Below are 23116 nucleotides of genomic sequence, written 5' to 3'. Positions count from 1 at the left end.
TTGTCTAATTACATTTGTCTATTTGTTGTGTGTGGCTGCACATGCCAGGAACGTGTGCACGTCCCATGTTCTTTGAGTTGATTATTACCCTTCCAGCATGTGGATTCCAAGGATCAGACTCAGGTGGTCAGGCTTGTCCACAAGCTTCCACACCCACTGAGCCTTCTTCTCACTCTTACATTGTTTCTTTCTAAAAAACAAACAAACAGGCACACAAACAAACTGGATGCACATGCTTAGTCCCAGCACTTGGGAGGCAGAGACAGGCAGATCTCTGATTTAGGGGCCAGCCTGGTCTACAGAGCGAGTTCCAGGACAGCCAGGGCTACACAGAGAAACCATGCATCCTAAAACATAAACACACACACACACACACACACACACACACACACACACACACACATATCTATATCTATATCTATATATCTTTGGTGTACTCGGGTGCTTTGCCAGCATGTGCATTTATGCACATGTACGCGGAGTACTCATAGAGACCAGAGCAGAGCATTGGGTCCCCTGAAGAAGGAATCATAGGTGTGGGCGCTGGAATCGAACCCCTGTCTTCTGGAAGTGTAGTCAGGTGACAACATGACTGGTGCTGAGCAGCGCGGCCGCGGGCACACATCTGAACTTGTTCCTTGCTTTCGGTTTATGCCACAGCTGTTCCTGGATGGCATCTGGCCTCACAGCTGCACTCGAACTCAGGACCCTCCTTCCCAGGCTGCGGTGACTGAGGTCAGAGGTGCCTGGTTGCAGCTGTGTCGGTCGTCTGGCGACACCTGCTGGACATTGGAGGAATAACAGGCAACTACACTGCCGAGGAGACCAACGACCATCCTTCCTGACCCTCTGCCAGCACCTTGTCCAATCTCAGCCACTTCTGTTTGGTCCCTCACTGGCTCTGACTGTCACTCCACGTCCTCCCTGCAGTCCTCAGACCTGCCTGCCAGGCCCTTCCTCTGCTCCAGCTACACAGGTCTCCAAGCCCACGTCAATACCCAGAACCCACATGGTAGAAGAGAATGGAGTCTTGCAAGTTCTCCTCTAATGTCCACTGGTGTCCCAAGGCACCATTCTGCTGGCTTCATGTCTACGTGACATAAGTTAGAGTCATCTTAATCAGTGACCAACGGGGGAGGGCACAGCCCACTGTGGGTGGTGCTGTCCCTGGGCTGGCGGTCCTGGGTTCTATAAGGAGCAGGCTGAGCAAGCAAGCACGGCGAGCGGCGAGCGAGCCAGTGAGCAGCACTCTCCACGGCCTCTGCATCAGCTCTTGCCTCTGGGTTCCTGCCCTGTGTGAGTCCCTGTCCTGACTTCCTTCAGTGATGGACTGTGATCGGGAAGTGTAAGCTGAATAAACCCTTTCCTCCCTGGCTTGCCTCTGGTCACGGGTTTAACACAACAATAGAAACAAAGTTCCGAATGACTGATGTAAGGGAAGCCCATCTCACACCCTGGATCCCATCTTTTTCCCCCCTTCAGTAAAGGCTGTTTTATGGGGACCCCACTGCTAGGCACACAGTGTTTCCCCACGCTCATGTCACTGGAGACCCTGAAGTCATTGAGTGGGTGAGGGGGTTTGGAGCCGCCCTCCATAGCTGGTGGAATGGTGTGATGCCGTGGGAAGTGACCATTTGTGGTAATACAGAATTACTGTGTCACCCAGCCAGTCTTCTTAAGGGGTGGATTCCAGGACACCGACAGCCAAAGGCTCAATAGACCAAGCTTCTGTTGATTGGATTCCCAGCAGCCAAGAACTGGAAGTCACCCTAATGCTGTAGAGATGAAGATACCACAACCTACCCAGTGGAAGAAGGAATGTTTTTTTTAAAAAAAGATTTATTGGGGGTTGGGGATTTAGCTCAGTGGTAGAGCGCTTGCCTAGCAAGCACAAGGCCCTGGGTTCGGTCCTCGGCTCCGGAAAAAAAAAAGATTTATGTATTATGTATACAGCATTCTGCCTGCATGTATGCCTGCAGGCCAGAAGAGGGCACCAGATCTCATTTATAGATGGTTATGAGCCACCATGTGGTTGCTGGGAATTGAACTCAAGACCTCTGGAAGAGCAGTTGGTGCTCTTAACCACTGAGCCATCTCTCCAGCTCGGAAAAGGAAAAGGGCATTCTGAGCCCTGCTCCAGGGCAAATGAACCTGGACATGGGCCAGTGATGCCCAGGGTCCCACACGAGGGAGACTGCTGATTCCTTAGACCCACAGAGACAGGAGGTGGGAGTGTGGGTGCTGAATGGGGACAGACTTCACTACCGAGGTGGAATGCTCTGAAGTTGGTGCTGGGGACTGGTGGACAGCTGTAGGACTGAACTTCATGCCACTGAGCACTTTTTTTTTCACTTTTCGTGTGTGCGCCCGTGGAGACCATCGGTATCTTCAATTGTTCTCCACCTTGATCTTTGAGACAAACTCTGAACTTAGTTCATGGACTGGTCAAATTGGCGACCAGCAAGCTCTGTGGGCCTGCGTGTCTGTGTGTCCTCAGTGCTGGGGCCTCAGGACCGCTCCAAAGGACAGGGTTGAACCCAGGTCTTCCTGTTTGGGTGGCAAGCACCCTACCCACTCATGCAGTTTCCCCAGGTCGGCCTTCCCCACCCCCCACAACGGTGGCAGCTGGGGATGGAGAATCGCTGGCCTAAAGTCCTGTAGCAGGAGTTGGGGACCTGGCAAGGGCTCCCCGTCCTGGTGAGCAGCACAGGGGACCTAATGTTTCATGGCAGAGGCACAGGGTTGATCAGGTGATGCTGGGTGACGTCAGAGGTGCCTCGGGTTTAAGCTTGCTCTGACCCCACTTCCCACCCCCACACTTTAATAACAGTCCCAAGGGAGCCAGAGTTTAGGAACAAAATTTATTCCGATTTAAAACAGAATTCAAGAGAAAGATATGAAAAGGTGGCTTCAGCAAGACCCTCTGGGTTAAGGGGTCAGGACCCTGACCTGCTGCTCACACCCTGGCGCCCAGGGCCAAGGGCCTGTAGAAGCCTGGCACTCGGTCGGGTGCCTGAGCCTCCCCTCACACAGGAACATGCTTCACAAAGGACAAGGGTTAAAAACAGTGTTTTAAGTGTTCTCTTAAATAGGCTGAAGTTTGAAATCAGGACTGTGTAATATACAAGGGTCACAGCAGCTGCTGTCAGCCACCACAGGCCCGGCCTGGGCTCCCTGGACCGGGTGCTGGATGGTGGTTGGCACTCCCAGTGCACCAAGGTGGACACAAAAAACCAGCGTGTCCCCTGCAATTGGGCCATCCCTTGGTGAGGATCGAGTCAGAAGTAGGGAGGCTGGGGTCCCCACCCTGACCTGTATGGCACAGTTCCCCTGGGCAGAACCGGCCATCCACCACTCGGGTGAGCTGGTTGCTGCCCCAGCGCTTTGGCTGTGGCCACCATGGCCCAGCGCACTTGGCACACACTGCTCAAAAATGGGTAACACTTTGCTGGCCTGGGGTGCTCCAGCCCTCAGACACCTGTACAGTCCCAATTTCTCTTCCCACTGTGTAGCACGGATGCCTGCTGTGAGGCCCTGGATTCCCCAAGAAGTCTGTGGGTGGCCAGGAGGACCCTGACAGCCTTCAGCTCTGCAGTGGGTGGGATGGCACAAGACTGGACCCTCAACTGGAGACAGGAGAGGGGCCTGGTGTGGGAAGGCGGGGGGAATCCATGGGCTGGAGGCCAGGAATGTGGGTGATCATCATAGCCACCCATCATATCCTAGGGCTGTCATGTCCACTGGTCCTTTGTTCCCTTCTGCCTGGGAGAGCAATGTAGCCACCTGCCCAGACTGGCATGTGTCTGAGTGGACACTCTGGGGCCTGGAGCCCAGCTTGGCAGGCAGGACAAAGGCATGGCTGGATATCCAAGCCCAGAGCGCACGTGCAAAAGTAAAGAAAAATCTGACGGACAGACAGACAGACAGACACACACTGTAGTGTTTATGAGCAGCAGGGGCTGCCTGTGTCCTCTCTGGCTGTGGCCATCACCTGCTATACGCTGGCCCTCTGGTTTCTGACAGACAAACAGACAGACAAACACTGTAGTGTCTATGAGCAGCAGGGGCTGCCTGTGTCCTCTCTGGCCGCAGCCATCACTTGCTACACGCTGGCCCTCTAGTTTAGGATGCACCAGGCATGGTGCAGTGACTAAGGCTAGGGACCAGTGTGTGGGGTGAGGCCACTACCCGTGTCTGGGTACGGACCTGAGAATACTTGGAAGAGACCCCTGTGGACCCCGCTCTGACTGGGCTGTGTGGGGTGGGCCTTGCTGAGCCACATAGACTTGGGCAGCCCCTCCAGCCGCCCAACTCTACGTAGCCCCTCAGGGTTCCCAGGGCCTTTCCTAGGCAAGCCAGCGAGCAGTGGGTGTTTGGGGACTTAATTCCCCCATCCCCACTTCACCAAAGGCCAGGCCTTGCCTGTAGCAGGGGTACACGGGGGTTATGGTCACTAGACCCTGCAGTGTATCACCTGCCTGCCAAGTCAGAGTGGAGAATATTTCTCTTTTCTTCAAAAACAAAAACAAAACACAAACGATTAGGCACTTCCCAGGGTGGGCATGGGGCCGCCCACCCCCACTTCTTGGAGTCTAGGGAGCAGAGAGGGTGCAGACCCTGAGGGCGAATGGGACATCAATAACTTAGAAAAGGGATAGTCCGTGGTCCCCAAGCCTCCAGCCTCCTGGGGGAGGAGTTGAACTCAGGACCATGGGCTGGGGCTGCAGTGGCCCTGATCTCAGTAGCCCGTGGCTGTGGGGTGTCTTTGGGGGAGGGCACACTGTTGGTCACGTCTTTTTTCTTTTTGTTGTTTTTTGTTTTCTAGGAAAAAAAAAAACCCTCAAGCCACATGGAATCAAGGCCAAAAAGAGGCCACTCTGCCCTTGAGGGACAGGGACAGAAGTGAGCAAGAAGAGAGGCGAGCCCCAGTCCCCTATGCCCAGGTCCCTTGGCTGGGTGACCGATGCTGGCCCTGGCGGTGCCGCAGTCGGTCACACCAGATTGTACTCCTTCAGGTTCAGCTGCAGGATGGTGTCCTTCACGGCAGCAAACACGAAGCGGATGTTCTCGGTGTCGGTGGCGCAGGTGAAGTGGGAGTAGATGATCTTGTCGCTGTCGGGGTTCAGATCCACAAACATCTTCAGAATGAACTCGCGGGCGGCCTGTGCGTCCCTCTGTGGCCCTGCAGGCAGGAAGAGGAGTGGTTTGGTGAGCGGCCTCCAGGGCACCCACCCTGGTGGCATCCAGGCCTTGGGGTGAGAGTGGGGACCTGGGACAGTGCTCACCATCGAACTCGGGGAAGTAGTCGACCAAGTGTGAGTGCAGGATCTTGTCTTCCAGAAGGTCCTTCTTGTTGAGGAAGAGGATCACAGACGAGTGCTGGAACCAGGGGTAGGTGATGATTGTGCGGAACAGGGCCTTGCTCTCCTCCATGCGGTTCTAGAGCAGACACACTGTGTGAGGGGCTACTCATGCCCTGCCTGCCCCAGCCCTGCCAGCCCCCGAGTGTGTCCCTGCCTCACCTCGTTGTCCGACTCCACCAGGACCTGGTCATACTCGCTTAATGCCACCAAGAACATGATGGACGTGACATTCTCAAAGCAATGGATCCACTTCCTGCGCTCTGACCTCTGCCCGCCCACATCCACCATCCTAGGGAGAGATGGCAAGCCACTCTAGACACTGCCTGCAATCCGTCCCCATCCCTAAGGGCCCGGGTGGCTGCAGGCCAGGATGACCTGGCTGGTGTTTCTGTAAATGCTCAAGGGCCTTGTACAGACAGAGGGCAGTGTTTGCCTATTCACCTCCACATCGCTCCTGACCACACACTACTGCGCAGGTCGGGGCGCACAACATTTCCCTACCACTCGTGTTGCTGGCATCAAGTGCGAGAACAGTGAAAGCCTCTGCCTGTGGACTTCCTTGCTAGAGGCCTGAGGGCCACGAGGCTGCTCACCTGGCCACACACTGCCAAGACTTGAGGTCACAGGCCACGTGGTCCCAAACTATGCCCCACAGTCTCTGCCCTCCCTGGAGTAGCTGTGGTGACCAAGGGGGGAACACCCGGCTGGGAGGCTGGGGGCATGGACACTCTTCTGGGGAGATGCGGCATCAGTGCTGAGGGAGCACGTGCCTGAGAGGCCACCCAGGGAATCGAGGAAAAGGGAGTGATGGACGTGGAAGGCTCACACGCATGGCCGCCTGGGAAAGGCTGTGAATAGGAACAGGTTTCTGCCCTGGGGTCAGCATCATGGTGCCACTGGGAGCCTCACAAAAAAGATTAAGGAAAGAGGGAGCAGAGATGGTACAACACGCCTTTAGGCCAAAGACTGGAGGACAGTGGCCACCACTAGACACTGGGGAGGGTGAGGGGGAGCTGGGGCAACTGTCACGTAATCTGCCCTGACCTCCTCCTGTCTGACCCTGGCCCTCTTGAGTCCATGAGAAAGTTCTCAGTGGAGCAAAGCACACCCGTCCCGATCCCCATGCATCTCCAGGGTTTGTCTTGTGTTCTTCAGGTTCACAGGGGTCCCAGGGAGGGGCCCTGACAGGTTCCTCAACCAGAGTCCATAAAGCCCCACTCTAAGTCTCAGGGTCCCTGCTGCCGCCCACCCTCTTGTCACAGTGGAGCCTGCACACTCTTCCCGCCAGCTCCCTGAGGCCTCACAGAGCTCAGACCATCACCTGAAGATGATGTTCTCCAGGTCAAACGGGTACTCGATGATGCCAGTTGTGGGCACACGTACCCGCAGCACATCCTGCTGGGTGGGCAGGTAGCCTACTGTAGCGATGCGGTCCACGTCCGTCAAGTAGCTACAATGGAGAGGTATCTGCTCAGGAGCCCACTGGGGCCAGTGGGCACCTGGGACATGGCACAGCACCCCACACCCACAGACAGACAGGGACTTGGCACTGGAGGGGCTGGGGCCTGGCTGTGTACGGGCTGTGGTGAGAGCACACTGTCTCCATTGGCCTGGAGTCACCGGTGGCTCAAATAGATCGCAAGAAGAGATTCAGTGCTAAAGACAGCTGGAGAGTGAGGCCCACTACAGCCAGAGCCACGGCGTGGGGACACCTCAGAAGGCTCAATTCACGGTCACTACTGATGCAGGTGCCTTTCTCGGTCCTGAGTGCCCTATCAGCTGGGACTCTCTGGAACAACTTCTCGATCACAGGCTCCCCTGAGCTGTGACTGTCTCCTAGATGTCCTCAAGTCTCCACTGCCCTGGTTGGCCCTCTGGTCAGGCCAGGACTGGGCTCTTTTCCCAGCCAGGCATGAGACAGATGAGAAGCCTGAGTGTTGCCCCTGCTCTCTAAGCCTCACCTTGGTCTCTCTGAGGCCAGCCCTGCCCTGTGTGGACCCCCAGTTCTGGGCAGAAGAGTGGAGTGCTGGCCCTGATTGGCCCGCCAACCCTGTGTGTGATGAGTCTGTGGAAAGGCTTTGGGCCTAGGTCATGGCCACTCTGACCCCATCCATGTCTCTTGTGTCAGCCATGCATGCCAGCCCCACTCACTACTTAGCCGAGTCAGAGAGCTGGAACTCTCGCCTGCGATCGTAGCACTCCTGGACACCAGGGTCACTCCACAGTGTCTTGATGGCGTTCACATACTGATGCTCAAAAGTCGTGACCTTCTCCACATCAACCTCCCGGATCAGGAGTGCATTGGCCTGAGGGAGAGCAGGACTGTGAACTCCTGGGGGACCCTGGTCAAGCAAGGAGCCTACAGAGCCGGCAGGGCAGTGAGGGGAGCCATGGTCTCTAGAAGACAAAGCCTCTGACCGCTCAGGGTGGGTGGGTGTGAGGGCTGGGAGAGATGATCATAGATCTGCATTTCCATTTCTCTACTTTTCTGATTTTGAAACAAGGTCTTGTGTAGCCCAGGCTGACCTAAGGATGTAGCCAAGGATGACCTTCAACTTACCCTGCAACCACTATCACCCATGTGCTGGGATTTATTTGTGCTGGGAATGGAACCCCAGGCTTCATGCAAGCCAGGCAAGTGCTCTACCCACAAGAACCCAGTCCGCCCCTGAACCTGCTCCTTGGAGGCCCAGAAAGGGGAGTTGCTGCACAGGGCACACATAAGCTGAGGCCGACTCCCTTTCCTGAAAGCACCAGGAGGTGGCCCTTCCACATCTCTAGGTCAGAGGGGCCGGTGAATACACAGCCCCCAAGAGCCTGACTGTGGGTCCCTCCTCTGTAGCCTTGCTAAGGTGGCCTCTGTCCTGGGCTACTAACAGACATGGCTCCCAGTCTGATAAGGTCTGTGGCTCTATACCATTCACACAGTACCCAACATGCACTGGGCTGCCTGGGCCTTGCTGAGCCCTGGCGGGGTAGCTCCCACACACCTGCCTGTCTTTAAGTGGGAAGAGCCCTACCTTCCCAGGCCCCACCCACCTCCCCACACCAACAGGACATGAGGCTAAAAGGGGCCACACAGCATCCACTGTCAGGACACTGCAGACCCCAGGGCAGGGCAAGTGTGAGCCAAGGTGCCCCATACATCCACACCCAGAACCACAGGACTCCAATTTGACACAGGGACTCCTCAGGTCCCCATGATCTGAGTAAGGTTCTTAAGACAATCCCTGGCCCTTGGGAGACGGAGGCAGGGGGATGGAAAGTTCCAGACCAGACTGGAGCTTGAAGACCCTGAGCAAGAAGACCCTGTTTCTAAAGCAGAAGGGTGGGGAAGTGCCAGAACCCTGAGCCTCATCATACATACATACATACATACGTACATATGTACACAATAAGAACATACAGCCTGGTTGGGAAGGATCAAGAAAAAGTGGGGGAGGAGAAATACTAAGTTCGAAATACATGAAATTCTCAAAGAATAAATAGCTCTATTTCAAAATACTACTTCAGCAGCAGCAGCAGCAGCAGCAACAACAGCAACAGTGAAGCCCAATGGGCACGGGTCTGCAGGAGGCCAGGCGATACTGACACCCACAGCTAGTTGGCACCCTCCCATTAGTGGTCCTTAGCTGTACTCCCGGCTTCTCCCCTACTAGGCCCCGCCCTCTGGGGGGGCGGTTCCTTCCTGCAGACCCCGCCCACAGGCCCCGCCCCTTAGCCCCAGCCCGGCCCTCACCTTGTTCTGCTCATACTTGTAGCGGATCTTGAGCGTGTCCATGGCGCGCACCACAGCCTGCATGGCGGTGAAGATGTTCTGGTACACCAGCTTTGTGAAGCCGCGTTTGTCCTCCTCCGAGTAGCCGGCACCATGGATGATGCGCATCTGCTTGATGAAGGTGCTCTTCCCGCTCTCGCCAGTGCCTGCAGACCATTTATGTGCCTTCACCTCAAGCCCCAAACTCCTGCCCACCTACTATGGGCACTATAAACCAGCCACCCTCAAACGTACTGCAAGCTTGCCCACCCAAGGGATCCTGCTTGCCTCCCACCTGACAACACGGGGTGCAGCTCAGGGTGCTACCTGCTCCCCAGCTGCCGCAGACAGGCCCTGAGTCTGAGCCCATCCATGGCTGAAAGCACAGTAGCCCCTCAGATATCAGCAGCACCAGGCGCCTTGCCATCAGTCTCTGTGTCAGCCGTGATGGTCCCCTGAGGTCAGTTGATATTTCCCTCTGACACCGTGCAGCCACCACATACAGTCTGCATAGAGGGTGCTCACTTGGTCACCCTAACCCTGCTCTCGGCGTGGACCCTACCTACACCTCCTACACCTGGGGAAATGCCCAGGGCTACACCAAGAGAGGTTGCTAGGCCTTAGGCAGTGGGCCTGAGGCCATGCTTACAGCCACCTGCTGTGCATGTGGCTCTCCCAAGACCCCACACAGAAACTGCAGAGTGGGCAGACACTCCCTAGGCCTGTGGCTCTGAAGCTGCTTCTCTACAGGCTACACACGCTGGTCCCAAATGTTGGGGACATGAGAGACATCCAAATCTGAAAGGGTCCCAAATTCCAAAACTCCAGGTGTTAGGTCAGCAATCAACAATACTGTCTCGTGGCCAGCCTGGTCTACACAGAGGTTCAGGCTAGCTAGGACTATATAGTGAGACCCTGTCTTTTAAGAAAAGAAAGAGGGGTTGGGGATTTAGCTCAGTGGTAGAGCACTTGCCTAGGAAGCGCAAGGCCCTGGGTTCGGTCCCCAGCTCCGAAAAAAAAAAAAGAAAAAAAAAAAAAAAAAGAAAAGAAAGAAAAAACTCTCCAGCACGAGTGCCCCTGCCTACTACACACATTCACATCTGTGTACACAGCTGACAGCTGAGGGCTGCATCGGCATGGGGGCCCAAGCACACAAGAAACCTGAGAGATGAGGGTGGGGTGCCCGCCTGTAATGTCAGTGCTTAGGGCACATAGGGACTCCACAGCTGACCTAGCTGAATGAGCACACTTGTGCCCAGTAAAGTGAGGGGACAGCTAACCTCTGGCCTCCACATAATATGCACACACGCATCTGTAGGGACACAAACATGATAAATGCACACATGCCAAAAATAAAATACAAGTATAAAGTAGGACTAGGGTTGTCGTTCACAGGCAGAACCCCCACCCAGAATCCCCGCAGTGAGGGGGCTAAGGGGCGCGGTCAGGAGTGGAGCCTGACCTAGAATCTCCCCACACCCTGCATAGTCCTCCTTAGAGTTTATATCTCTTTTGGAGTTACAGCTTTTAAATATTAAAACCCAAGGCTCAAGAGATGGCTCAGGGGTAAGGCTTGCTCCTCTTGCAGAGGACCTGGGTTGGGTTCCCATCTCCCAAGTCAGGCAGCTGGAATTATAGCTCCAGAATGTCTGTCACCCTGTTCTGGCCACCACAGGCACTGTACTCATGTGCACAACCCAACACATACAAGGTTTAAAAAGTTTAATAAAGCGTGAAAAATTACTAAAACGTCCACGCTTGTGTGAGTTGTGCTCAGAGAGACAACATGGGCGTCACACCTCTCTCGTCAGTGAGCCCTCGCCTGCAGTCAGCAGGTCCCAGTGTGCTGCCCTTGGCCCACTGAGCTCAGCCAACCACATTGCCAGAGGATGCAGCAGGCAGGCAAGCAGTTGCCAAAAGACGAGGAGCCACAATACAGGGTGGAGAAGGGGCACCTACAACAACAGGCGCAGACCAAGGAAGGCCGGGAGCTCAGGCTGCTAGTCAACAAGCTAGGCCTGCCTAGCCTGGGCTTCAGGCCACCCTGGGGCACTTGACTACAACCAAACAGCATGTGTCAGGGACAAGGTGCAACTCAGATTAGTATCCGGCTGGGCCATGCCACCATGTGTGGCCATGTCTCTGGAAGCCAAGTCTGCCACTGTTATGTCTGGTCAGCCAGCACTGGGGCTGGACACAGGCTCAGGATCCCCATGCACCACACCCAAGTCATGCCTAGGACCCAACATGATACCCAGTGTCCATGGGCAGAGACAGGAGTGATGTTAAGGAGCCAAAAGGGCCAGTGTCCCTCTTCCTGGCTCTCACCACAGATACCCCATCCCTTGCCTGCTTAGGGTGGAGTCACAGTTCATCTGTGGGCTGGCAGCAGGCAGTACTAAGGACCCTGGGGTATCAATGGATCACAAAGCAACAGTTAAAGAACACCCAGCTGGTGCCTTTCCTGAGGATGCTGGGCATGGTGTTCCTAGGAGGTCTGACAGCACTAATCTGTTTCAAAGCTCCGAGTCCACAGACTGACATCAGCACTATACACGCATGCTCTGGAGTCACTGAAGCCATGTACCCTGCAGTCCTCAGCAGGATCTGTGCTGGGGTGTTGTGATGTTGGAGTTCTGCAGGCATCCTCCTGCAGGTGTTCCCTGAAAGTCAGAGGTACCCATGGAGGAGGACAAGGCTGAAGCTGGTAGATCACACAGCAAGCCCACTGCACCACTAACAGGGGCCATGCTGTGCTAGCACCAAGTAGACGGCGAGAAAGGGTGGCCACGAGCCAGACTAAAATAGGTTGCTCAGAGTTCCCACCTAGAGCGAGAGGACACAGAGGGACTGAGCCTCCACCCTAGGAGGATGGCAGGACAAGGAAGAAGATGCTGTAAAGGAGGGGCAGTCAGACCAGTGGATAAACAGATGGTTGGAAGAAGGGATAAATGAATACATGTGAGGGGGCAGAAGAATTGATGGGTGGGTGGGTAGATGGGTGGGAGGGTAGATGGGTGAGTGGGTGGTGAGTGGGTAGTGTGTGGGTAGATGGGTGGGTGGATGGGTGGTGGGTGGGTAGATTGGTGGGTGGGTGGGTGGGTGGGAGGGTGAGTGGATAGATGGGTGGGTGGATGGGTGAGTGGGTAGGTAGATTGGTTGGTGGGGTGGGTGGGTAGGTGGGAGGGTAGATGGATGGGTGGATGGGTGGGTGGTTAGAAGGGTGGGTGGGGGGTTAGATGAGTGGGTGGATAGATGGGTGGGTGGATGGGTGGTGGGTGGGTGGGTGGGTGGGAGGGTAGATGGATGGGTGGATGGGTGGGTGGTTAGATGGGTGGGTGGGTGGTTAGATGGTGGGTGGATAGATGGGTGGGTGGATGGGTGAGTGGGTGGGTGGGTAGACTGGTGGGTGGGTAGGTGGGAGGGTAGATGGGTGGTTAGATAGATGGGTGGGTGGTTGGGTGAATGGGTGGGTGGTTGGGTGGGTGGATAGGTGGTGGGTGGGTGGGTGGATGGATGGATGAATAGATATGGATGGATAGATGAACAGGTATGTGGGTGGGTGGATATATGCTAGCTGTGTAGGTGGGTGAATGAGGTTGGATGCATGTAGACTGGAGCTGTGTTTCCCTGTCCTGGCACTCACATCTGGACTCAGTGTTTTAATGCAGGCAGTATGGGAGTCAGCGCTGCCCCACAAGGTGGCCAGATGGCTGCAGGTGGCAGAACCTGCAGTGTAGTGAGGGAAGGTGAGCCGGGAAGCCCTCCTGACCTGGGGAGCAGGCACGGACCTGGAGGAGGCAGAGCTACACTTGTATCTACCAAGCTCGCCTCCTCCCATGTGGGCCTCAGACACTCAGACCCCAACTTAAAATAAGAGTCAGGGGAGGAAGTGTCACCTCTGGGCTGGTGTGGAGCCCAAGCTACCACATCACCCACAGACTCAGTTACAGAACTGTCACTGAGGTCCACTTCAGGGAACTGAGTCAAGGAGCAGTGAAGTGGCTGGATGACAGGCCTGTGCACACCTGTGTGCTGCGGCTGTAAGGCCTGGCCCTGTCTCGTGACAGCCCTGGGTAATCAAAGTCACAGCTACCCAGTGACAGTTGCCACCAGCAGTCACAGGCCACATGCATTAGCCTCTGGACTTACCACCATGATCTTATCTCCAGGCTGGTAGCAAAGTCTCCCAGGGAGCCCAAGGTGTGGACACTGATGGCCTCAGAGGGCCACAGGCCACACCAGTGGCTGATAGATAGGACGTGTGTCACCTACTGTACAGCAGCCAAAGTGAGCCTTCTACACCTCACTGAGTAGCTGCACTCGGTGCACTGGGCTACCACAGGCCTTTATGAAACTCCACAGAACCAGAGACGCCTGCTGTGACCTTGCCTTGCCTCCACACATCATTCGGTACAGGCACCAGGCTCCACGACTCAGTCCATAGCTGACACTGGTTGACTGCAAAGGTTTGCTTGTCCACCTGGTGGAAGGTTTCGTTCAAGATCCTTTTTGGACAGGATTTCACTCTGTAGCCCAGGCTGACCCAGAACTCACAGGTCTACCTGGCTCTGCCTCCTCAGTGCTGGGATCAAAGGCATGCACCACACCCAGGCAGTCTGAAGGTTCGGCCTCCCTGATTTACACCTCTGGAGGGAAGGTGTGGAGCAAACCTGCACTGTGTGTGGGAAGTGTGAAACCAGCGTGGGCTACAGAATGGGCCCCAGGCTCAAGAAACCTCAGCAGCAGCTGAGGGGTAGAGTACCCACTGGGCACCGAGTCCCATCTCCAGCACTCCATACACCTGGCTCAGGGGAGAACCTGTCACCCCAGCACCGGCTCCAGGTGGACGCAGGAGACTCAAACTTAAGGTCACCACCCGCTGTAAAGGAGGGGCTGTGGGCCAGCTCAGGCTACAAGGCAGAAAACAAAACCCTGTTCCTCCTCTAGGCAAGGCCCCCGGGTCCCCTCCCCTGTAACACTCAAAGATGCTGTCAGGCTCCTGAGTCCACAGTGCTGTGCCAGTCCCCTGTGTCCACCACTGGCCCTTCTGGACACCTGTGGGCACAAACCAGGTTACTAGGGTGAGTGCAGACCTTGGTATGTCAGCCCTCATTACAGAGCTGTGCTGACACCCATGACAAGGGCTGTCCCCACCAGCCTTAGTGACACTGCCATGCCAGGCCTGGGGTCAGCGCTGTCAATGGTGGGCAGGCCCAACTCTGAAGGCAGCTACCCAAGGCAGGGGACCACTGCTGACCATGTGGAGCCATGACCTGGAGGATGGCCATGAGCAACATCACCCTGTCCCCTAGAGTGACCACATTCTGTCACTCAGCCACCCTCAGACCTTGTGGTGACCCAGAAGCCAGTGTGGTCAGTCCCCTGCAGAGGGGGAGTCTGGGGACACTGGCACCATGCTCTAATAAAGACAGAGAACCCTTGCAGTTGGCAGCATGACACCCTGAGCACAGATCTAGGGACACTGCTATGGGTACTGGTGTGGAGTCTCCAAGGACACAGCAGAGTGCAGGGCACACTGTAGTGAGTGCCACGCTGCCTCACACACAGCCCATAGCATGTCCCATCCCTCTGGCTGAGGGCCTGTGGGGTTGCCCAGGTTGTCCCTTGTACACAGCAGGCAGTTGATTCCATTGGCCAAAGGGCAGCCCATAAGAACAGCACAGCCTACAGTGTGGGTGCCCTGTGCCAAGCAGGGGCCACAGCATGGGGACAATGGGTGCCTTGATTCCAGCCCAGAAGCATGCTGAGGACAGGTGTGACCATCACACTGGGGGCGGGGGGAGTCCTGGCACAGTGGGTAGAGGGTGGAGATGCTGCACAATGGCCTGCAGGGAACAATCAGGAACAATGTGCCCGGCACTCACACTAAGAAGAGGCCCGTGTGTGATGGTGCAGCCACCAAGGAAACAGCAAAAACATCCCCAGCAATGAGTGGACACAGGCACCCCAGCTCTAAAGCCACCTAGCCCTAGGGAAACTGAGGCATGGACCTGCAAACATGGTGGCTACATAGGAGAGCGGGGATGCTGAGCGGTGAAGCCCCGCCCTGTTCGCACTTGGTCATCTACATGCTGTGCACTGTACAGGGCCACGGAATGCAACTCGGCTCCTGCAGACACTCAGCCCTGCCCTGCCTCGGCTGTATCCCCAGCCTGCTGTCCGTCCCTCCATGACACCTGCCTATCCCAGGAACGCCGGGGGACATTGAGTGGCTCCTGAAGGCACCAAGTCAGTGGCCGACAAAGGGCACAAAGGGCCCAGGGCTGACCTCGCTCTCTGTATTCACCATGCCCCTAGGGCCACACAGCCTGTCCGTGGCAGAGCCACCGGTACTGTGTGCCCGCTGGAGCAAGAGGGTCCTCTGTAGAGAAAAAGGCAAACCCATGCAGGTCACCACTGCTCCAGCACTTTAGACTCAGGATAGGCCTCACCAGAGTGGGGACAGCACTGTGCTGGTGGAAACTCCAAGTCCTCAGAGACACAACCTGTTCCCTCCTTTGGAGACAGGGTCTTATGTTGCCCAGGCTGGGCTCAAACTCCCTATATAGCCTGAGATGATCTTGAACTCCTGATCTTCCTGCCTGCACCCCGGCCTGCACCCTAAACACCTGGTTTGTGTGGTGCTGGGGATGGAATATGTCTTGCTAGGAATCAGTTAAGGACCTCATAGGGGAGGGGCGGTGCATCCTTGGCCTCTAGGGATGACCTGAAGCCACCAGGGTCTGGAGACAGAAGCAACAAGCAGGGAGCCAGCTGAGGCCTCCTTCCCAGGGCAGAAGTCAGGCCCAACCCTTGGGCCACCCCCGCCGGATCCCCGGCCTTTGGCCGCCCAGCCCACGGGCTCGGGACAGGAAGCTGGGAGCCAACCTCCTGCTTTATTTAGAAAGCCGGGCCCAGCCCTGCCCAGCCTAAGGGACAGGGATTTCCAAGCGAGAGTTCTGGGAGCCTGGCTCCCCAGTGACAGCACTGCTCTGCCCCAGCCTGGAGCCACACAGGGAGGCAGAGGCCCCTAGGGTCTGCAGAGTCTGAGCCACTGGGATGTCTGAACAGCTGTACTGAGAGTGGAGCTGGAATCTGTGTCAGCCGGAAAGGCCACTCCTGCTAGTCCCATACCATCACTGCTCACTACTTGAGCCACCTGAGTGTCACCCTACAGGAAAGGGGCACACAGTCCTGTGTAGCCTCAGCTCTGAGAACCTGCACTGGCCTCCAGTTAGTTCTGCAGGTTATTTTATATCAGTTACCACCATGGATGGCTCGAGGTGGGGTGTCTAAGCCTGGGTACACTGAGTGATGTCTAGGGATGCAGCTCATTACCCTGCAGTGACCAGGACGCCCACCCTGAGAACAAGCCAGTAGTCAACTGTCTGCCTGGCTGAACACTCTCTCCAGGACACACAGGGACTGGCAGAACAGGACAGAACACAAAACCTACTCCCAGACTGGACCGTTCCTCACAGATGCAGTCCCAGTATGAGGGTGGTGGCTTCAAACCTGGACAAAGAGGTCAGAATCCTGTACACAGAGTGGGGCTCTCCCCAAAGGGACCACTCAGGGTATGTGGCGGGAACCCTGCCTGCTCCGGAGGGCGGGGCTCCAGGACAGCAATCCTGGCCTGCTTCCACCTCAGGCAGTGGGGCACAGGGTCTCCACCCTATCCAGACAGCTGATGTGAAATGAGGGACAGTGCGACCGGGAGGCTGCAGGCAGGAGGTTGGAGCAGGTCTCACAGAACCGCCACCCCCAATACCTGGAACAAACAAACTGCCAGAGAACCAAGGTCATGGTTACCTCCTCCAGGAAGCCCTCACAGCAAGACCTGAGCAGTGCCCAAAGCTCACTCCTGCCTCCCTTTATCCTTCTGCTCTTGTAAAGTAATTCCCAGACTCCTGTGGAAAGGGTGTGACTGCAGACAGGTGCCCTGAGGGCACAGGTGGCAGCTAAGAATCCAGTCACCTAGGGTAGAGGCATGGTGCTGTGTGCAGGTCAATGCAAGGCCCTTTAGCTGCTGGTCAGCTTAGCCAGGTCACAGCACAGAGGGCCAGGGAGCACTCCTGAATCCGAGGGGACTTCAAAGCCAGCTTTGGAGACAGAACAGAGCTGGGCTCAGTCACCCAATGTCACCCTTACCTGGCAGCTTCTACCACTGAGCCCACCAGAAAGCTGCTGAACCTCTACAAAGGTCAGCTAGGGCCACACTGTGCCCCCTAGATGGCTACCCTGGGGCCACTGCTGTTTGCTCTGGACTGCTCTGTCCTCTTCTTATCCCTCCCTTCCTGGAAATCTGCATAGATTTTGAGGAATCCCACCATCTTGGGGAGAAGGAACCAAGGCCCCATGACCCTGAGAACCACATGGGCCAAAGCAACAGAAGAGAACATGTGCTGACCCCTCCCATGGGACAGTTCAACTGTCACTGCCCTCCATCCCTTCTAGTCAAAGGCTCCCACAGTCCTTTCCTCAGGTTCTCCAAGGCCACCCTTTGTCTTGGGTCCCTGGACTGCAGCTCACCAGGGAGCTGGGAGGGGCAGGCAGAGCTGCCCAGTCTGTTTTGTAAACCCCCGCAGGGCCCAGGCCACCCTGCCCTCATTTTGGGCTCTTATTTAGGGTGACAACAAGAGGACCTTGGCTCCCTGGCTCCCAGCAACAGGTGGGCCTTGAGGAGTCAGAACTCCAGGGAGTGACAGACATATGTTGAGTTCCCTAGGGTGGGTGGGCTGGGGAGACGACCCCCAGGAGGCAGGACAGGGGAAGGGAGCCTGCAAGGCTGACTGCTGTCAACCTACTGAGCTCAGGCGCAACAGAAGCCCAAAGAAGAAAAGCCACCCACTCTCCTGCACCCAGCTCCAATGTGGAAGAATTCAGAGGCTCTATGGAAGGAACACGGAGGGAGACTGGGGAGTACCCAGGAAAAGAACAAGCCAAGAGCAAAGCAGGACCCTTTGGAGGTTGAGAAGAGGGTGTAACCCTTGGGAACTGTCTTGGGGAATCTGGAAGCCAAAGGGGTAACATGGGGGGCAAGACAGCTTAAAGGGTTCACCCGAGGCGATCTAGGGACAATGGAAATGAGAGTCTACTTGGTGCAGCAGGGCCAGGGGCAAGCTCTGTGCAAGAATTCTCAGGAGTGACAGAAAGCAAGTCTCCCAGGGCCCTGGGGTCCGACGTGGCCAACTCGCCTCGGATATCAGAGGCAGGAGGCTGACCCCGAATGAATCCAAGGCCTGGATAACAGAGGCTGGCCACAAAGGGTCGCACAGGCTAAGCCCAGGAGACCACATGGAAGAAGCTGGCCACCACAGGCCCAAGCCACCTGCACCGCTCAGGGTGCAGCAATCCCGGAAGGGCTGACCGCTGCAGGACGCGCTGACCAGTTGCCCCGAGGACACCCGGGGTGGCCCGACCGGCCGTGGGCAGTGGTCTGGAGGGGTCGCGCCCCGCTGTCACCGCGCGCTACTAGCCGGAGACCAGAGACCGCGGCGGGTACAGCGCCCTGCGCGCGCGGAGACCCCGGCAAGGCCCGGATGCCCCGTGCACCCACCCGGTCCCAGTGACAGAGGTCCCACAGCTCGGAGACGTAGCTCACCGAGAAGCAGCAGCTTGAGCTCGCGCCGGGCGTCGCGCTTGTCTCGCCGCAGCTGTTTTTCGATCTCCGCGTTGATGCGCTTCGACTCCTTCACCTCGTCGCTCAGGCAACACGCCATCATGGACTCCAGAGTCATCGTCGCGGTCCCCCGGCCGCCGCCGGCACGGCCCTGCCTCGTCCCAGTTCCCCGAAGGCCTGGCCCGGCCCCAGAGGCGCGTCCACCGTCCGCGCCGTGCAGCGCAGCCGCCGCCGCTGCCGCCACCCGCAGCCGTCGCCACCGAGCGCCGGCGCCCGACGACCTGAAGCGCTGCCACGGGCCCCGCGACGGGCAGGCGGCGCGGCCAATGGGAGGGGCCGCAAGGCTGCGCGCGCGCGCGCCGCAGGGACAGGACTCTAGAATCGCCCGGAGGCGGAGCCTCGCTACTCGGGGGCGGGGTCTGGAGGGCGCAGCGCAGGCGCGCCTTGGGTTGCGTCGACGTGGGAAGGGGTTGAGCGGTCCGCAGCTGGGCGCGGACGCCGAGCATTGTGGGAATGGGGAGGACTCGGCCGCCCGATTTCGGTTCCTTTCGGGAAGCGAAGCTCTTCTCGGCTCGGGGAAGTGCCGCTCGGCTACACTCGGCTCTTTTCGGCTCGGGGAGGCACCGCTCGGTTGCTCTCGGTTGCGCTCGGCTCCTCTCGGCTCCTCTCGGTTCCTCTCGGCTCCCCGAAGCTGTGCTGGGAACGCGAGGCCAGAAGAGAGTCTGCAATTTTCACCTGGAGGGAGCGCCCACAGAAGCCATCACCGTCTGTGGATGTGAGAAAACGCCCTGACCTGGGTCGCTCATCCATTCCTTTTTAAAATTTTAAATATTATTTATTTAATGTATATGGCTGTCTTCAGACACACCAGAATAGGGAATCAGATCCCATTACAGATGGTTGTGAGCCACCACGTGGTTGCTGGGAATTGAACTCAGGACCTTTGGAAGAGGACAGTCAGAGCTCTTAACCACTGAGCCATCTCTCTAGCCCTCGCTCATCCATTCTTAAGCAGGCCTGTCCTACTGTATACAGTACATCCGTGCAGCACTCGCCGAATATCACGCAAGTAACAAGTATGAACAAAACGCTTGCTGGAGAGTATGCGTTGATGCGGCAGCCTGCTGTAGCTCAGGTATTAATATCACATCTACTGTATACCAGGCTTCAAGGGAACACGCATATGAAACTGTCACCTTCAGTATAGGGTATATAAACTGGGTGTTTTTCACATATTACGACGTGTGCCAAACATGAATGCTGTGCCTGCTGTATACCAGACATTATATGTAGTTTGTATATAGATAGTTATGGAGACCCTGCTGTCAATCAGGCTCCTGGCAGCTGAGGAATAAGCATTAACAGTCTGCCTGCTGTATACCAAGCACCAACCTCTGCTGCTATACATGTGAACGCCATGCGTGATGTTTGCTGTCTTACAGTGCTGGGGTGGAACCTGGGACCCCCCCACGGCCCAGGCAGGTAAGCTCCCTGTTGGGGGGGGCCAATCTGAGTCCCCTAAGGGTGAACTAACTCACAAACCTGAGAAGTGTTTTCCCACCTTCCAGTCAGTGCTCAGTCGGTGCATTAATAACAAAGGCAACTTAAAAGCCAGGGCTGTGCTGCATGTGTTCCTGTCCCCGTCCCTGCCTGACCGCCCAGCCTTGAGATAAGGCGGCGAGGGGAGGGTCAAAGTCTCCGTTTACTAGTTGATTGGGGTTATAGCATTATCCGCCGAAACTCTCCTATCTGGGCCTCTGTCCCCACCCCAGGAGTTCACGGCACAGACAAGGGGCTCCCGTGTGGCCCAGTGAGGTCAAAGTTCCTCTTTCAGCTCAGGGCCACAACCCCTTGAGCCTTGACCATACCAGTGCTGAGGTCACAGGCATGTGCCATCGTGCCCGATCACATTTATCTTTGTGTGCATACCTAGTTCCCTTTTCTTAAAATAATTTAATCTTATTTTATGTGATCTGATGTTTTCCCTGCATTCATGTCTGTGAGGGCGCCACATCCTTGGAGCTGGAGTTAGGGGCAGCCGTGACCCCCTCGTGGATGCTGGGAACTGAACCTGGGTCCTCTACAAGGGACAGAGGGTACTGTAACCACTGAGCCATCCTGACCCTCCAGCCCCTATGATCTGCTCTGTTTGGGTTCATGGGTTAGAGATCATCACTTGGTAAATTGTCACCAAGAAAGGGTTCCAAGTATCCAGACAGTGGTTCACGCCTTTAATCCCCGCACCCTGGAGGCAGAGGCAGTTGGTTCTCTTGTGAGTTTCAGGACAGCTAGGGCTACACAGAGAAACCCTGTCAGAAAGGGGGGCAGGGAGAAGCTCAGCTCCTAAGAGAGCTTTCTAGGCGAGCATGGGGACCTGAGTTCCAATACAACACCTACAGATGGCTGTGCATGCTGGTGACCCCACCCCCTCCCCCTGCACTGAGGCAGAGACTGGTAAATCCGGGTGCGCATGGCCTAGCAAACTGGAGTTGATGAGATACCCTGGCCCAGGGCGAAGAAGCAGGGAGCCACAATGGAGGATAACGGATGGCCTCCACGTGGGTGAGCACATCCACAGCCAAGTGCCTGTGTCACCGAGGAAGGATACACTGGGGCTCTGGAAAGCAGGCGGACCTGGACTGCAGCTTCCTCCTGCCTCAGCCGGTTTGGGCAGTCGATTCCTGCACTCCAAACTGACCCAGGATAATTCCTGTTCTCAATGACAGTGACACCCAGCCTGAAGCATGGGGACTCTCCAAGCCATTAAAGAATGGAAAATCACTGGGCATGGTGGCTCGGGTCTTTTTCCCCCAACACCATTTTTCTTATTATTATTATTTGGGAATTTCATATTCATCTACCCTGATCACACTCACTTCCCCGCCCTCCCAGGTCTACCCCCAACCTTGTAACCCTCCAAAACAGAAAAGGAAAAATGGAAAACCTACAAACCCAGTTAGTGTTGCCCATCTACGCACCCACCGGAGCGTGGTCACACTCCCCAAGTCCAGCTCCTTAAAGAAACCGAGTCCATCCCCACCTGCATTCTGCCTGTCAACGGTGGGGAGCTACACTTCAGCATCCTTAGCAAGTCTTCTCTCTCTTTTTTTTTTTTTTGTTTTGTTTTTTTTTTTAGGAGCTGGGGATCCAACCCAGGGCCTTGCGCTTGCTAGGCAAGCGCTCTACCACTGAGCCAAATCCCCAACCCCTTAGCAATTCTTAAGAGGTCTGTTGGGTGGATGGCTGTCTAGTGTGTTACATTCCTTTCAGGGGTAGGATGGGGAGTAGGGGTTGTCGCCAAAGTCTTCCATGTTCCTTCCCCTCAACTGTGCACACTGCAAAAGTAGCCCTTTACAGTTGGGAGCACAGAGCATGGCCTTCATATGGTCTTTAGTGTCAGCAAGTGCCACAGACAGCCATGTGGCCCTCAGTGGTGCCACCTTGTAGAGCTTGGGAAGCAGAGGCAGGTAGGTCTCTGAGTTCAAGGCTAGTCTAAGCGAATGAGTTCCAGGACAGTCAAGTTGACATAGTGAGACTGTGTCTGGGGGAAGGAAGGAGGGAAGGAGGGAAGGAAGGAGGGAAGGAGGGAAGGAAGGAGGGAAGGAAGGAGGGAAGGAGGGAAGGAAGGAAGGAGGGAAGGAAGGAAGGAAGGAAGGAGGGAAGGAAGGAAGGAGGGAAGGAGAGAGGGAAGGAAGGAGGGAAACATATAATAACCCACCAAGCTGAGCCTGTGCTGTAGACCTCCTGCTGAGAACTGGGAGCCTGAGACAAGGGGATGACAAGTTTGAGCAGAGCAGGAGAAATTAGAAGGTACCTTGTATTGTAGCCTGAGTCTCACAATAAAGAGCTCTGGGGGTTATCACCAACACCAGAGGGAAACTGAGGCCTGAGCAGAGGCAGTGGCCTGAGAGTATACGGCCACCCGAGGCCCTGGAGCCAAAGTCCAGCTGCCACAGCCTGCAACCCGCCTAGCTGCTCCTCCTTTCTCAGCCTTGGCCTGTGAACCTGGGTATGGCTCCATCTTGGGCTGGGGACAAGACCACTCCCTGTCTCAGAGCCTGGACAAAGGTATGGATACCACGGAGGATTTGGGGAGCTCTCAAGAATGCACTGGGTGGGGGAACCCAAGAACCTTCAGACAGCCCAGAGAGGACCGCCCTCCGAGCTGTGCCCAGCCCTGAGGAGCTGCCCTTGACCTTGGCCACCTGGGACATGTGGAGCCTGGGGAGACAGGCTTTCCTTGTCCTGCCCGGATTAAAACGTCTTTAGTTCTCGCCTTTATTTTTCCTTTTTATTCCCTTTTAAATCTTAAGACAAGATCTCACTATGTAGCCCAGACCGATCTAGAACTCACAGTGATTCTCCTGCCTC

At 56.2% G+C, this 23116-nt stretch overlaps 1 protein-coding gene across 1 annotated transcript; it reads right to left on the bottom strand.

Moving 5' to 3' along the window:
- Positions 1-2847: 2847 nt before the first annotated feature.
- On the bottom strand, positions 2848-19123 carry Gna11 (G protein subunit alpha 11). Its single transcript, XM_032907126.1, has 7 exons — positions 18728-19123; positions 9103-9287; positions 7515-7669; positions 6685-6813; positions 5523-5652; positions 5286-5439; positions 2848-5182 (listed from the first exon to the last, which is right to left on the bottom strand). Exons 1-7 carry the CDS (start codon positions 18861-18863, stop codon positions 4992-4994), a joined length of 1080 nt encoding a protein of 359 aa, XP_032763017.1. The 5' UTR covers positions 18864-19123; the 3' UTR covers positions 2848-4991.
- Positions 19124-23116: the final 3993 nt, after the last annotated feature.

This window comes from Rattus rattus, chromosome 1 (genome assembly GCF_011064425.1).
Source record: "Rattus rattus isolate New Zealand chromosome 1, Rrattus_CSIRO_v1, whole genome shotgun sequence".
In the NCBI taxonomy this organism is placed as follows: Eukaryota; Metazoa; Chordata; class Mammalia; order Rodentia; family Muridae; genus Rattus; species Rattus rattus.
The sequence above is the reverse complement of the archived record's forward strand: the minus strand, read 5'-3'. Positions and strand labels throughout refer to the sequence as shown.